General features: G+C 36.9%; 1 protein-coding gene and 1 pseudogene across 2 annotated transcripts in view; both read right to left on the bottom strand.

The window, feature by feature from the left end:
* Positions 1–1,505: 1,505 nt before the first annotated feature.
* Positions 1,506–17,276, bottom strand: part of pms1 (PMS1 homolog 1, mismatch repair system component) — a 47,009-nt gene continuing 31,238 nt past the window's right edge. For both annotated transcript variants that reach the window (XM_056237736.1, XM_056237735.1), the window contains exons 9-13: positions 16,503–17,272; positions 6,987–7,466; positions 6,645–6,775; positions 1,979–2,139; positions 1,506–1,798 (exon numbers count right to left, since the gene is read on the bottom strand). In XM_056237736.1, coding sequence (XP_056093711.1) covers positions 1,601–1,798; positions 1,979–2,139; positions 6,645–6,775; positions 6,987–7,466; positions 16,503–17,272 — 1,740 coding nt within the window. In that variant the 3' untranslated portion in view covers positions 1,506–1,600. The remainder of the gene's footprint in view (positions 1,799–1,978; positions 2,140–6,644; positions 6,776–6,986; positions 7,467–16,502; positions 17,273–17,276) is intronic.
* Positions 10,866–10,982, bottom strand: LOC130072598 (5S ribosomal RNA; annotated as a pseudogene).

The raw sequence follows: 17,276 nt of genomic DNA on the forward strand, positions 1-17,276 counted from the left end.
GATCAGCATTAAAGGTGCTGATTTTTGGGGAAGAGTGAATTTACAACCACACTGCATTCAATTTTGTGGTTCACTGGCATCTGCTGTGGGGTCAGTAGTTCTGGCTTGTTTTCTTTTCTAATCAAAGTCAACAAGGCAAACTTTTAAATTTGGGTGCTTGACCTTTTGTTCATTACCAATAATGACAAAACAATTTCCCCACAATAAATTAAGACAGAAAAGCAAAATACATTCATTAACTTCACAAATTTTTTTTCAAAATCTTAATGTGTCATATACATATTCAAACAAAAATTCCTAGCTTTGCCCTCATAAAATCGTTCATAAAAAATAACCATTCATGACCCAGGGATGTCAAATCTGGACTGAAGCAGCTATATAATGCATTATAATTACTGTGGCCAGCTATTTTATTAGAATCGTATTAGATTCGACCAAAGTTGGGGAAAATTACTTTTAAAAGTATGCATTACAATATTGCATTACTCCCTAAAAAAGTAACTAATTGCATTACTAATGGTGTTACTTTTTATGGAAAGTTTTTTTCTTCTTACTATTGTAAAGCAACCATGAATTTGAAGAAAGGTGCTATATAAAATAAACATTAAAGTAATGTAACGTTACTTTTTCTCATGGGCTGGTCTTGCTTGTTTGTTTGTTTTTCAATAACAAAAACAAAAAAGTTTTCCAATAAATTTTACCCCAACAAAATGTTGTTAATTATAAAGCCCGTTTCACACCAGCAGTGAAACTAATAAGCCTCAGGCTGAAGCAAATGCAAATTCAAGACTTTACAGTAGAGAGGGCGCAGCTCAAATAAACCTTTCAGCTCTGCTGCCATTCTGGATCGCAGAATAATAGAATGCAGGAGAAGCAAGTTCAACACTCTTTCTTCAGCAATAAAAACAAAACAAAAATACTGTTTCTCTAAAATCATTTTTGCATAGAACTGGATCATCGAAGGTCAGCAGCGAAGACATTGGTTAATAAAGTGAGATTAAATACATAAAGGCCCGGTTTCACAGACAGGGCTTAGATTAAGCCAGGATTAGGCTTTAGTTCAATTAGGATATTTAAGTAGCTTTTATAAACATGCATTAGAAAAAAAAACATTACTGGTGTGCATCTTGAGATGGCACTGATATGTTGCAAGTTGGTTTCAGTTAAAACAGCTCAAACATGCATTTTAGTCTGGGACTAGGCTTAAACCTTGTCTGTGAAACTGGGGGAAAGTATATTTGTGTAATTTAACATTAAATTAACACTAGAACTGCAATAACCATCATGTTTACACAGCGCACACAAAGCCTCTGCATCTTACTCCTGATTTCTCTCAACATGGGGACAGGAGAAGTGTCAGAATGGGAAAACAATGTAACTTGTGTGACTTATTTCAGCAAAGTAACACGGATATTTTTTTGTATATTTAAAAGTAATGCTTTACTTTACTAATTACTTGGGGGGGGGGGGGATTTCATACCTCAAATCATGAAGGAAAACATTCATTTATCAAGAAAAACATTTATTATTCTAAATGACAACTTTCATACCTCTATATGGTACAGTAAATGTTAGTGTAACAATTTGGACATTGAAATCTTTAGCAAGAACTACACATGATTTGCAGAGCTTCCTGCTCGGTTTCAGGAATGGTAACCAGGTCGTGAAAAAATGGTCGTCCGTGAATGCAGACCTGACTTTCCTCTTCAAGTTCATGTTTCATTCGGTAAAGCGTGTTTGTAACATCAGCTCTGGAGAGGTTTAGAGGTAACTGTCTAGCTAGTCTCACAGCCTCACTCTGAAAGAAAAAGTGGGAGAAAGAGAGCAGAAAGTCAGCTAAAAAAGATCATACGCAGAAAAAACTAATTGCCGTAGAACAAAATTTCTCTTCGAAATTGCTAGTCATTTTATAATTAATTGCAAGTAACAATTAATTAAAATGTGAAAATTGTATTAAATTCCAAGGAGCATCTCTCACCTCTAGGTAGTTTGAGACTTTGAGAGGTCTACATTGCTCCACGGTTTTTGCATCCCGGACCTTTATAGCCTGCAGAATTTCCCTCAGGTCTCCTATCCCGAAGAAAGGCATGCAGTCGGCCATGCCCGTCACTTCAACATGCCTCTCAGAAGACGAGGAACCTTGCCAAGATAAGCAACAAGGAAGGATTAATAAACTCCAAGTACAACGTTCTCCAGGAAAAAATAATAAATAAATATTGTGATTTACACGCTGGTTGGAAACCAAGTCAGGCGGGCACCGCACCAAATTACGCTATTACCATGTCTTTGTGGACTGGAAAGAAAAACCAAGGTGGAGGAGGTTTTCAACAGATGATTTAAAGATGATTGCTTTTCCCTAGACGCATCTCAACGAAGAGGTGAAATCTATGGAAAGGTCATCAAGGAAGCGCAGACTAAACATTTTCTCCTTCCCTATGCGCTTTAAACGGAGACGCAGTCATTTCAAATCTGACATGCTTACAAAATGATACTAAAACAGTGAATAATCAGCAAGGCTGTCAATCTCTAAAGCTCACTGATTTCTGCACTCTTGCGAAAACTGCCGTTATAATAAAAAAGCAGTACAAAAAAAAAAACTGTACAATGAATCTCTTATCTGGATTGTTTTTACACTGTATTGGTTATAATGAAAGGATTCGCGAGTGTGAACCAAACCTTATGTGTTAAGCAGATTCTGACTAACTTACTGACTAGCACCTCTGATAGGACAATGCGTTCACACGCTCAACAAATATGATTTTGATTGGCTACAATGCTCAATGCTTGTAAAAACACGCTGTAAATATAACACTTTGACGCTCAGAGAGCGCTCAAACACGAATGATAGTGTTTGAAAGCAGCGTCTACTGAATATACCAGGTACTGCAGAACTGCTGGTACCATCAACTTTTTTTTTTAGTTCCAACTGGCACCAGTACACGTGACAATCCTACTATGTGGTTGCTAGGTGGTTTCTTACTGGGCCATGTCAAATGAGCCCACCTTCACATCAGTTTGTATTATTTATGTACTACCATAGCATTTATTAATAGTTTGAATGAGCTTTTTTTTATATATATTTTTTTTAATAAAATTTTTAAGTTTTAGTAACTTGTGCTTTTTTTAAAATAGTTAGTATTTTATATTTCTATTTAACTTCATTTATTTAATTAAGTTAGCTGACAAGGCAACATTTCTTTTTTTTGACTAAGTTTTTCATCTAATATTTACATTTTATTTCAGCTTTATTTCAATTAACAAATTATTTTTAATAGTTTTAGTTAACAATAAGCAACACTGCAAGTCTGTATGATATTCTGCTCCCTACATATGTCTCGGGTCCATCCTTCAATGTAAGATGATTTTTTGCTGCAATTTAATTATCTGCCCAGTGTAAATCTGATGGTTTGCAAATATAATAGGACACTTCTCCTCAACAAGCGGAAGATTTTCAGGTATCATTCATATTTGTAGCACAAACTGTGAGTTATGCACCAAAGTTTATTACTTTGGGGTTTTGAAAGGGGAAGAAATCTGGTGCATGTTTTTGCCAATTCCCTTAAGTTGGCTCCAAAACTATTCTCTTTTGTAAAGGGCAATTTTCCTCCACAGCACCACACTCTAGTGCAAATCCACCATGCTGGCAAAAGCTCAGGCAGCGAGCCAGCATCAACCACGATGACCCTTACCAACACAACACTTACAGGAACAGACTGAGTGGGAAGTCTTAAGTGCATTTCATAACAACAGGCAAAATAAGGTCAAACGAGGACTAGGATGGTGGCCTCCTTAGAGAGAGGACAACACTACAGAATAAGCTGGCTCTAAACCTGAAAATGTTTTTGCACGACATGTATGAGAACTATTTCAGTGATCTGCCAATTTGTTTTATTAGTCAGTGTCGAAAATGTGATATTTTATGGTTTCTGCTTGACTTCATATCCTAACTAACCCTATTAATTCAAGGGTCATGCTGTTTAAAGGTTTCTCAAAAGTTAGGTATATTCTACCTCAGACCACAGACCACTAACTGAATCTCTGATGCATATGGCACAATTAACTGGAAACACTTCAGGATTTTCGAAGTTCGTTTTATTTTATTTCTTCTAATTGGTTGAATTCTACAGCAGGGCTTGACATGAACTATTTTGCTCACCAACCACTGTGGCAAGTGGTTTTCCAAAGTTACTAGCCAGTCAGCATTTTCACTAGCCATAATTTTGACATTGATACCATGGGGGGTAACTGCCAAATTAATATTATCTCATAATTTGGCAGCAGGTATTTTAGGCTGCTGTCACTTTAAGACCTGCCGCACGGATCCATGCGTTTAACAGACGTGATACTCACCAAGACCAGCATTTTGACATTAGTTTGTGTGTATTTGACTGTTCAATCGCAATAAGCAGCGAAAAGAACTCAATTTAGTACTGAGAGGCGGCTTTATGTGCAATACGCGCAATCCCACGCCGAAATTAAAGTGCTGTAACAGCAACTATATTCACCCGGAGCAAAAGAAACGAGTGAGTGAGGGGAGGCGGGTTTGTGTGTCAACTCACTGTCGGAGAGATGAGAGAGCGAGAAAGCGCAGCTGGTATCATGTATCTATTCTGCTGGAAAAGAGTATTGGAAGCGTTTCAGATATTTCAGTATCGAAAAAATCTATATTTACACAAATATACTTTTTACAATAAGTTTAAAACATTGTTTTCTAAAAGTGAGGTAATTAATATGCTTGATGAAACACATATTCCATACTTCATTGCCAGTCTGAGTATTGGTCACAGTGACACTAGACACTAGAAACCCCTCTAATAATCTAACAAGAGTTGTTTTTATAATATTGGAAAATAGAAGGCACCTAAAGAATGGACAAGAAAACATTTAAAGCAAACACATTCTTCACTAATCAGACACAAGCAATTCTGTCAGAAATAATTGACTGTAATCCTGTTATTCAAGCCGTTATATTTGACATTTCAAAAACAATTTGTGAACTGTGGCATTAATGATGTCCAGTGGGTCCAACCTTTGTTAAATCAAATTGGACAATCCTAGAGACCTTTAAACAGCATGACCCTTGAATTAATAAAGGCACATTTTCTCAAGAGAAACCTGGCAAAGAAAAAAACAAAAAAACACAAACCATGTGTAGAAGTATTTCTGAATCTCTCCCACTCCACAGCACATGATGAGCATGAGGAGAGAAGGAGGGCAGCGAATTCAAGCGAATGCACTTAATGACCATCTTAAAAAGCTGAGGCTGAGTCATACAGAAAGTGGACCGATCGCTTCGAATCAAGCCCTCTCTTTTTAAAACGATTTCATATTATACCTGTGCCCACACTGGGCTGTGTAGGGGAAAAAGAAGTGCTGACAAAGCACTTTCCACTTATACAATTTGTATAAACAATGACTTCATCACTCGGCACAGCAAGAATTAACGTCTCTAAGGTAATAGCATGGAAATTAAAAGTTATTAAAAACTACAAATTAAGCATTAGCATCATATACTGAAAGTTCATGAAAATGTCCAGGGATGCATATGTAATGGAAAAGTGAAATACAGACAATTGTTTACAATTTGGTGACAGGCTCCAAAGCACCCAAATACGCTGTCTATATGAAGGCAGAGCGTTAAGTCCAAATCATATCAAATCAAACAATTGTCTTGTATTGCGTCAAACATCATTATTTTACATGATTATGACTCTTTAGGGTTATATTTATAAAACAGGAAGTTTCGCTCCACTTATTTGATTGGCTGAGTGACGTAGGTTGATAGTCCAATCATTTATTTGTTTGCGGTCTTCTAGACTAAAGTATGTGAGCGGTGTGGAGTGAAACAAGTGGGAAGTGAAGTATGTTTGTATATTTTGCCTGCTGGAAGAGGGTTGTTTTGGACCTCAGAGTGAAAGTCAGGCTAATGTACACATACAGTATATACAAGCCAACATATACATAGTGATATGCTTTCATGACAGTGAATAAGATTTGCACAAATTGCTGAAGTTACCATTTATATTACAGAATATTTTTATTTAAAATTCACAAAAAATTTGGAAAATTATTTGCATCTTAAAATGGCCAAACAGTGTACAATCTATCAGGCTTAATAATCTATTAAATGGAAAATATAAGATATTTTGATTGAAATAAGATTTTTTAAATATATTTAGAATTTTTGTTTCTCCACACAATGGACATCAATGGTCACCAAAAAAGTTTGGTTATTAATATTCTTCACAATGTTATTTTGTGTTTAGAAGTAGTAGTAAATTATGACAAATTTTTGGGTGGTCTTTTTTGTCTATACAGTGGAAGTCAAAGATCACCAAAAGGGTTTGGTTACCAACATTTTTCCAAAAAAATTATTTTGTGTTTAGCAGTAGTAGTAGTAAATAAAGAGTTATCATTTTGAACTATGAAATTTAAAAATGAAAAAGTGTGAATTCACAAACACACACACACACACACACACACACACACACACACACACACACACACACACACACACACACACACACACACACACACACACACACACACACACACACACACACACACACACACACACACACACACACACACACACACACACACACACACACACACACACACACACACACGTCTTTGAGAGTTACCTGGAATCATCCTAATCTCAAAACCATTCGCCAGAAGCCTAGGATCAGTAAAGTAAACGTGTCCATTAAAGCAGGCACTGTCTTTCTCCATGTCCAGGAGAACATCCATGTATTCTGGCCCACCAAGCAACCTGGGAAAGGAAGTGTATGTTAATATGCAAATATAAATATTAGAGATTCTGTTAAGTATTCAGGATAGTGAGGATTAATACAGCTACTAATCGTATATTGTACTTCCTACAAAAACCATACATTTTTACTATTGTAAATGAATATTTTTTACAATTAAGGTTTGTACACAACGAGAATGTCATCATTAGGTGAGAAAATGAGACTGGCTACCCATCTGTCAGCGGTACAGGGGTCTGCTGCCTCACGGTTGGAAGTATATTATTCTTCAGAAGTCTTTTAAACAGCAAGGCCTCCTCCACTCGAAACGGGTTCAACAACATGAGCTTTCTGCCGCATAAAACGACCCAGGCACCGTGAGAAGCCAAGCGGTTTACAAGCCTGAGGCCCTGCGCACTTGAGCTGTTCTGGTAGGAGAGGAGGTTAAGACTCTGCTTGAGGGTTGCAATACTGAACGGGAGGGGTTTGGAGAGCTTGGCAAGGCTCCTCTTACTCGAGGGCTGAGAGGAGAAGAGTTTGTCCAGGGCCTGCTGGTTGGCGAGGGGGGCCTTGCGCTTCACGCCTTGAGCTTTGTTCAATGAAGACTCTGCGCTCATCTGCTTCTTGCCCTCTCCGCACTGGCCACCTCCCTCCGTTGCCCTCTTCCTTTGAAGGTTGTAGGCGTTCAGAGACTTTTCTGCCTTGCTTTCATACCTAAGATGGGATGTGATACAAGAACAAGTATTTTGTTACAGTCCAATTTGTACATTTTGTATTTCCTTTGTGTAACTGTTGAAATATGGTCAGAAGATACACTTATTGAGGACTAGCGACAGAAAAAGTAGCCGATCATCAATACCAGCCAACATTTTGGAATTAATGTATGTTTCTTAGGATCTTAAAATGTGCTGAGTTAGACTTCAATGCTTGAAGCACGGTTATTATAGTATGAAACTAATAAAAAAACAAACATTTTTGTTACTTGAAATAAAATAAACATTAACTGAAATCAAATAACACACACACACAAACACATGTATATATATATATATATATATATATATATATATATATATATATATATATATATATATATATATATAAGATTTAAAAATCTACTTTACTTTATTTAACAAGTTTCCAAGGCAACATTTTCATTTAATCTAAATTCAGGTACTAAAATAACTAAAACAAAAACTGAAATAAAAATAAAAGCTATATATGCATATTTAAAAAAACTAAAACATAAAATAAAATTACAAAAATACATAATAGAAATACTAAAACTTAAATTAAAATGAAAGCGGAAAACATGAAATAAAAACTAATTCAAAATAATAATAAAAAATATAATAGTGTCTCAATGATAATAAAATAAGACAGGCAGACATTGTAGACAAATATAAAGTGTGAATTTCTTCACAAAATTACAATTTCATGGTTTTTTTAGTTGCTCATTTTGACGATTCGTAAAAAATAAAATACATGTTTTTTTTTGTTTTTTTTATTAAAATAAAATAATTTCAACATCGTTTAAAAAAAAAAAAAAGCTTCCCAGAAAGCACCTAATGAGACTGTGGCAAAATTATTGAAGAAGCTAAAATATAAGATAGTTATGTTTTATTTGTATTTTTTTATGGGGGTTCTTCCCATGCTTCCAGTTTTGTCATTAAATATTTTTTTAGTATTTTACTATTTTATACTTAACTATTATACTAATATGTGCAGAATAGTAATAACAGAGATGAAAAAAAGACAGATGGTTTGGAACACTTCACTTTTGGCCTATTAATTTGCAGGGTACGAACGAGTTGTAGCAAAGAGGTCAGAAGTTGTGACTAATTAAATTTCCTCAATTCACACAAGGAACCTTGATTTAATTTGCTCTAGTGATTCTAAGTGGGCTGCTGTAAATCACAGAGTAGAAAATGTGCAGAAACAGGCGAGATAAAAAACATCTGCTACCTGTGACCAGATGGGGGCCGGAGAGCAGCAAGGGAGGGGGAGAGGGCCTGTAAAAACATGCAGCCCTGACCCTCCACTGGAAGCTTCTCGATGGGCTTGCCAATTAACAGCTGTGCCATTGCACGGAGCTCGCTACTGTACAAAGGACCGGGCACCATTTCAAACGCACTGTATGGTTTCGAAGCATAAAGCTCTTGTGCAAGAGAAAGATGCAAATCAACTTGCAAATGCTGATAAAAACCACACCAATCAAGATGAAGGCATGAAATGTGCTGAAGAGAAAAGCAGTAAGAGGCCAATGGGGGAGATAAATGATTCCATAATGGAACAGAAGGTTGAAGCTTGAGGGGATCCCCTGCCATGTACACTGAAATGGGTTCTTGACCTGAGGGCTTTTGGACTTTCAGTTTGCTGTTTGAACACAGTGAAAATGTATAAACAGACTTTGTGGTTGAGATTTACGTATGAAAAAAATAAGTCCTTAATAATGTTACAAAAGATGTGACTGGAGTAATGGCTGCTGAAAATGCAGCTTTGCCATCACAGGAATAAATTACATTTCAAAATATATTCAACTAGAAAAACATTCTTTTAAATTGTAATAATATTTTACTGTATTTTTGATCAAATAAATGCAGCCTTGGTAAGCAAGAGATGCTGTCAAATTGATTAATCGTAATAAATCGCATCTAACATAAAGGTTTGTAAATATATACACACACATATATATATATATAAATCACACAGCAATGCATAGTAATGTATACATTTACACAAATACACTTACAATTGCAACATGGTCAAATCACTGGGAATGGGATAAAGCTTTGCACCTGCTGGCAGATGCTGTAACTACATCATTTTATAATAATAAGTTAAGTTGAGGTCCCATTCTGTTTAATTAAATCTAAAAATCCAAATGTATTCCCCTGTAAAGTCCAACATGACACTTGCTGGGATTGCCCCAAAAGAGCTAGAGCACTGTGCACAAGACAGGACTGGCTGGTGTACTCTCTCAAGGCAGGCACAAGGCACCTTTGAGGTGAGACGCCGCGCACACATCACTGAGGCCCGAGCAAGGAGGAACATTGTTGCATCTGCACCTGCTGAACTAGGACAGTTCCCATGCCCCTACTGTGAACGGCTGTGCCGTTCAAGGATCGGACTCCACAGCCACCTACGAGTCCACAATAGATGAGCTGTGCAAAGTATTGTCATCATCGACATTGATGGACTACCAAGAAGAAGATTGCCCTGATACACCATGTGTTTCCATCGAAAAGGGCACAGATTTGTGAGCTACATACAGAATAGAACTGAAACCACGGAACCTTCAGATTATAAAATTTAATTTACAATGCGTAATATATTTATGATGATTTTACAATTTGTGACTTAACATAATTATCTTCACATAGCAATAGGCTGTAATTAGGACAGAGCCGTGAACCATGATTTGCTACATGGTAGGTGTCACACGATATTGGAAGGTGGGACTTTCTCACTCTAGAGAGCATTTGATTGGACAAATATCTGTGTAGTCTGTTTTCCCAGAAGAGAATGACTGTACATTTAGTGTATATCAGCAAAAATTTAATTGTGTCAAGTATACTAGTATTTATACATAAATGAGCCAAAACACATTAACTAAGATACAAAACTCTCATTGATTTTCATGTGAGCGTCCAAATATGATAACCCCAAATTTCACCACAGACCTTCAGAGACAAAACGTAATAATAATAAATAATAATTCATTACATTTATATAGCGCTTTTCTTGGCACATTTAAAGCGCTTTACATAGAAGGTGGGGAATCTCCTCAACCGCCACCAATGTGCAGCATCCACCTGGATGATGCGGCAGCAGCCATATTGCGCCAGAACGCCCACCACACACCAGCTTACTGGTGGAGAGGAGACAGTGATGAAGCCAATCAGCATATGGGGATGGTTAGGAGGTCATGATGGACAGAGGCCAGTGGGCAAACCCCTACTCTTTTTCGAAAGACATCCTGGAATTTTTAATAGCCACAGAGTCAGGTCCTCGGTTTAACGGATTATCCGAAGGACGGTGCTCTTTGAAAGTATAGTGTCCCTATCACTATACTAGGGCCTTACGACCCCCTGCTGGCCTCACTAACACCTCGTCCAGCAGCTACCTGGTTTTCCCAGGAGGTCTCCCATCCAGGTACTGACCAGGCTCAACCTTGCTTAGCTTCAGAGGACAACCAGTGTTGGGCTACAGGGTGATATGGCTGCTGGCCAAATTAAGACAATGCTTATTATCAATAAGCAATGCTTAAGACAAAGGTTATTATCGTTAACTAAAACATATCGAAACGAACGAAAACACAAAATTAGCGAAACTAACGTTATACTATTGAAACTTTAAAGAAATAAAGTGAAAGCAGACAAGATAAAAATACAATATAAATCAAAATATTAACACAAACGATATCAATGATACTAAAATAAGACTATGTACTTCAAGGAGCCACCCACAATATCTCCACTGATAGGATGAATGTGAAAACAGCACAGAAACAGCAAATAAAGACATCATCCTCTCTCTTACCTTCTGAGATGGACCTCAGTGGACACTCGCATACATGATAGCCATTTAGGGAGCATGGTTTGCATTTTCAGCCTGGAATTCATAACGAGCATCAAACGCACATAAACCATGCAATAAGAAAGCAATGTTCCCTTGGTGTGTGGGCACTTTGGATGTAAACCAAGTTCATATAGAGTCGCTGGATCAGCGCCAGACATTTTATTGCTGCATCAGACCACTGCAACCAAAATATAACAAGCATGGTACTCCCTCCCGCAAACATCCATGTCAACAATCTCTGACCCCTTAGCTCAGCATGCCCATATGTGATGCACCTATGTTACATGAATCCATGTAAATATGATTCTCAGAAGTGTATGCTACCGTACAGTATGTCTGCAGGAAAACAAGCTTGCTATTTCACATTTAAGATGGCAGTAATATGCAACAGGATTCAGATGTCTTTTTCCATGTGTTACATAAGTGCCACTAGCAAGGCTGAAATACACTTTCCATTCATTTAATTATGCTGACTTGGCATGCTGTGATTTAGACTATTTTTGAGAGATTGAGTATTTTTTTTAACCCTTTTAGTTTAAAGCGATAACCCTGATGTATTCCTGATCTAAGGTTTGCATTTAAAATGTGATTTTTGTGGCTTTAAGTTGATTAGCTTTGAGGCCATAAAAAGGTAAGCTAGTGTGCTTTACAAAATTCACATTTAACAGATACACAAATTTATAGTATTTCTCTTCTGGTAAAAAAATAATAATAATCTTGACGACTCATCTTTCACAACAGATTTTTGTCAATTAAATGGCCGAATTAGAGTGTCCCTCCAATATAGTTCCGATAGTTTGGGGTCTGTGAGTTTTTTTTTTACCCCTCTGGATAAAGAAACAAATACCTTTTTTCAGCAAGGATGCATTCACTTTATCAAAAGATGCAGTAAACACATTTATTATGTTACAAAAATATTTTGTTCTTTTTGTTCAAAGAATCCTGAATAAAATGTATCACTTCAGTATTACTCAGGTCTAGTTTTAAATATAATTATTTTGAAGTGATGGAGCTTTTTGTAACGTTATCTAGCGTAAGTGACAAATCCTGCTTGACATTTGTACAAGCAACTGTATACAGGCCACCATACAGGCTTTATGAAAGAATTTGCTGATTTCTATCAGAGTTAGTACTGGCTGCATATAAAGTCTCTATTGTTGGCGATTTTAATATCCATGTAGATAATGAAAAAGATGGATTGGGATTGGCATTTAGAGACATTCTGAACTCTATTGGAGTAAGACAACACGTGTCAGGACCCACTCATTGTCGTAATCATACTTTAGATCTAATATTGTCACATGGAATCAATGTTGATGCCGTTGAAATTCTGCAGCAGAGCAATGACATCTCAGATCATTATCTAGTCTCATGTATACTTCACTTAGCCAAGGTTGCTAAGCCGACTCTGTGTTACAAATATGGTAACTATCAATTCTAACACTAAAGATTGCTTTATAAATAATCTTCCTAATCAGTTTCATCTCCTCAGCATCCCAGGTAGCTTAGAAGAACTCGATGTTGCAACAAAAACTATTGACTCTTTTTTCCAGCACTTTAGACACAGTTGCTCCTTAGGCTTAAAGAAGATTAAAGAAAATAGTCCAATGCCGTGGTACAACGAGCACACTCGGGCCCTTAACCCTCTGGGGTTCTTCGGGTCAAAAATGACCCGAAGCGTTTAAATAAAAAAATGTTAAAAATCGTAGCTTCATCGGAATGGTCCAAAACTTAGTGACTTTTTTGGTACATGCTATATGAACACCCAAAAAAATTGGGGACAGGATTTGAAAAGTCTAAGTGGTCGTAAAAAAAATAGTCACACTCAGGACCTTCGGGTCAAAAATGACCCCCATAGGAAATGAATGGGAAATTGACAAAAATATGAAAATACAGAGTTTTTTTGTGCATACAATCTACCAAGCAGCCAGGATGCAGAAAAAAAGCACACAACAGTGAAGGGGTGAATCTCTTAAAACAATTGGTGACAAAATGCTTTCCATTTGTTCTCTTTATAATGCAATGTTCAGGTTTGAATGTATTATAAAGTAAAACTGCCACTTCAAATTACCATTTAAACCAACCAAAAATTTTTTTATTTTTTTTTTTATTTAAAAAAATGACAAAAATAGTCTTTGAGAATCTGTTATTATATATTCAAATCAACAACCTGAAAAAAATTAAACAATATGTGAAAAAATCACTAGAGTGTTTCTACCATAGGTTTCTACAGAGAGCTGTAAATCCACTAGTGGTAAAAATGTGCTATTGCGTGATAAAAATGCAGTGTGTCCACCAGATGGCTCCGATCTCATTTCAAAAATTGCTTTCATGAGGCCTAGACTTGACTCTAAAATGAAATACAGCTTTAATAAAAAAATTATTTTTATTATATATATATATAAATTTTCTATTATATTCAATGGGAAAAAATGGGTCTTAACTATTGCATAAATATTAATTATAAATCATAAAATTATCTCAAAACACCAAAAAAGAAAAGAAAAAATATTATTGAAAATAAAATATATTTCATTGATTTTACTCAAATAAAATGTATCTTAATGCCGGCCTCCGGGTCATTTTTGACCCGAAGGTCCTGAGTGTGAGTCTAAAATGAAGAACCCCAGAGGGTTAAGAGAGCAGACAGAAAAATGGAGCGCAACTGGAAGAAAACAAAACTAGAGGTTTTTCGCATTTCGTGCAGAGAGAGCACGTTTGCGTACAGAAAGAAACCTAGGTATTTATTTGAAACAGTGGCTAAATTAATGAGAAATAAAGCTTCAGCCCCAGACGTTTCCAAACAGTACAGCACAGTAATAACATTTTATAAAACGGATAGTTCCAGTCCTTGATTCTGATTGGTTGAGACGCGTTCATCAAAGCCGTTGTAAATTACTCAACAAACATACACCTGTGACCGCATTACATTAGTATTACTGTGCAACTGCAGTTTGTAATTCTTTGTTGCTGCATGTGTTGCTTGGCAACCTCTTTGGAACTACATTGCTTGGCAGAGGAATAATGTGTTATAACGTTATATTTTTTGTTGCTGGTGTTTATTTTATGAACACTTTTTCATTTTATGAAAATGAATATTTTTATGGAGTAATCGTTTTCTAAAAGCAATAAGCCCCCTGAAGCCGTGTTTTACAGTGAATTTAGAACAGCTAAGGGGGCTAACTCCGCTCCACGTTGTGCCTAACAACGCCCCTTAGCTGTTCTAAATTCATTGTAAATCACGGCTTCGCGAGACTTATTGCTTTAATTAACTTCTTTACTTACAAGATTGATAATATTAGAGAGAAAATTATAACTATGCAACCGTCTACTACAGTATCGCATGAGACAGTGCACTGTAGTCTCCTTGAGGTAAAATTCAATTTATTCATTGCTATAGGAGAGGAAGAATTGTCTAAACTCGTTAAATCATCTAAATCAACAACATGTATGTTAGACCCTATATCGACTAAGCTATAGAAAGAGATGCTTCCAGAGGTCAAATATCCTCTTCTTAATATCATTAATTCATCTTTGTCATTAGGATACGTACCAAAAATGACTTTTAAGCTGGCTATGGCTCTCATTAGAGTCACAAATGATTTGCTCTAATCATCCGATCGTGGTTGTATCTCTCTATTAGTGTTACTCGACCTTAGTGCTGCATTTGACACTATCGACCACACCATTCTTTTAAATAGACTCGAAAATTATGTTGGCATTAGTAGAATTGCATTGGCATGGTTCAAATCATACTTCTGACCATTATCAGTTTGTAGTAGTAAACGAAGAGATGTCATATCGATCACAAGTTCAGTATGGAGTACCACAAGGCTCAGTACTAGGACTGTTGCTGTTCACTCTGTACATGCTACCCTTAGGAGATATTATTAGGAAGCATATCATTAGGAAGCATGGCACTGTTATGCTGATGATACTCAGCTGTATTTTTCTTCGCGCCCTGACAAAACTTACCAATTCACAGAATTAACGGAATGCATAGCTGATATAAAAAACTGTATGACTAGTAATTTCCTACTACTTAATTTGGAAAAAAAACAGAGATTCTAATTATTGGACCAAAAACCTTTGCACATAATAACCTAGAATACTTTCTAACACTTGATGGATGTTCTGTCAAGTCTTCTTCGTCGGTTAGAAACCTGGGTGTGCTCTTTGACATCAATCTTTCATTTGAAAGTCACGTTTCTAGTATCTGTAAAACCGCATTCTTCCATCTTAAAAATATATCTAAATTATGACATATGCTCTCAATGACAAATGCGGAACAGTTAGTTAATGCGCTCATGACCTCAAGGCTAGATTATTGTAATGCTCTTATGGGTGGTTGCCCTGCCATTAGAGTTAAACCATTAATCTCACCAACCCTAAATGGTAGTGTATGCTGAGCCCTTTTTTGATGGCTTTGTGTCATTATCTGGCCTAAGTTATTTGTTCAATTAACCCAATGCAGAGAAGCAGTCTAATTATTTTTTTAAAATAGATGACTTAGGATATAGTGACCAGAAAGTGTCCAGCATACATGGGAACTCCTTTAATACAGTTTAAAAAGCATGCCATTATGCACCTCATGTCTAGATTATCCAGAGCTGGAATCTAGGCAAAGGGTATAACATGGTTAACGTTTTTGGTTACTACATATTTCCCATACCTCCATTCGTGCTATTTCATAGTTGACTATTATTCTAAAATGTGGAAAAGAGTAATAATAAAGAAATAGTAGGTCTGTCCTACTGGTAGTCTAGTGTGATAAAATAAGATACATCCATATATCCAACCCAAGTTTTCCTGGAGCTCATAAACAACCAATAAATTAGGCAGATATGGACTTCATCTGGTATAGAATGAACTGGAACCTTCTGGCACCTGAGACTTAAAGAATGTGGCATTCTTTGGAAAAAACGGAATGCCTCTTTTACAATGGAAAACAGGCATATTGACCATCAAACCAAGTAATCGAACACAGTTTTCTGGAAAATACAAAAGTTGATCAATTCTTCCTTCAGGTAGTAACATGACCAGGCCAAACAGATTTTCCAATCCATATTTTACACATGATAGTGGCAGGTCTATTTTTCTCTCGCTACACAGAGCCTGAATCACAACAACTGGAAACTGAGTCTTCGAGGGTGAAATCTGGAAACTTACTTCTTGCGGTCTTCCTCCCCGAGGCTTTCCCAGCTCTCTTTCACAGCAGTTGTGACATCCTGAGGACTGGCTCTTGGGTTCTCCTGGAGGACCTGCGATCTGGTGTCTTGCTCAAACAGTGAAAAGGCAGACAAGGGCTGACGCACAGAGCGGTTGCTGATCAGCTCGTAGGCTGTCAGCTTGGCCATTTTCTCCATAATCACGTTAGAGGGCCTCTTGGACGTACTTGTGGGCTCAGTTCCTCCGAGGTCTTCATTTGCTTTTGGGACGTGGAGTTTCACAGGTTCCAGGCATTCTCTGGTGATTTGATTTGAGAAGGCCCTGCCTGTGCTCCAGCTCTCAGCAGATATTTCGCTCTCTTGACCAGGGCCACTATCACTCTTAGTCGCCTTTGGGGAGTTACAGTTTAGATCAGCTGTAGAGTTCATTACAACATCGTCAGCAGGTAATGAGGAATTTATACTGTCAAAATCACTTGAGCTTCTGTTGATCACCCAATCCTCTGAAATCGAAGAGGAGCTGGTGTTTGCAGTGTTGTTCACGGATAGCTCACCATCTTGTTTATCTGCATTCGTGGAAGAATGCTCAAGCAATTCTGGGTTGTTCAAACTAATATCTGTGGTAGGTGTAGGAACAACTACATTAGCATGTTCAGTTACATCCACATAACTAGCATTGGGCCGATTTCCTCCTGTTTTGAGATTATCATCGCCAGTGGAGTAGCCGTACAAGGAGATTAACATAGTCTCCACCGCCAACAGCACTTCTTCCTGG

Source organism: Rhinichthys klamathensis, unplaced genomic scaffold (genome assembly GCF_029890125.1).
Source record: "Rhinichthys klamathensis goyatoka isolate OS25496 unplaced genomic scaffold, OSU_Roscu_1.1 h1tg000497l_1, whole genome shotgun sequence".
Classification (NCBI taxonomy): domain Eukaryota; kingdom Metazoa; phylum Chordata; class Actinopteri; order Cypriniformes; family Leuciscidae; genus Rhinichthys; species Rhinichthys klamathensis.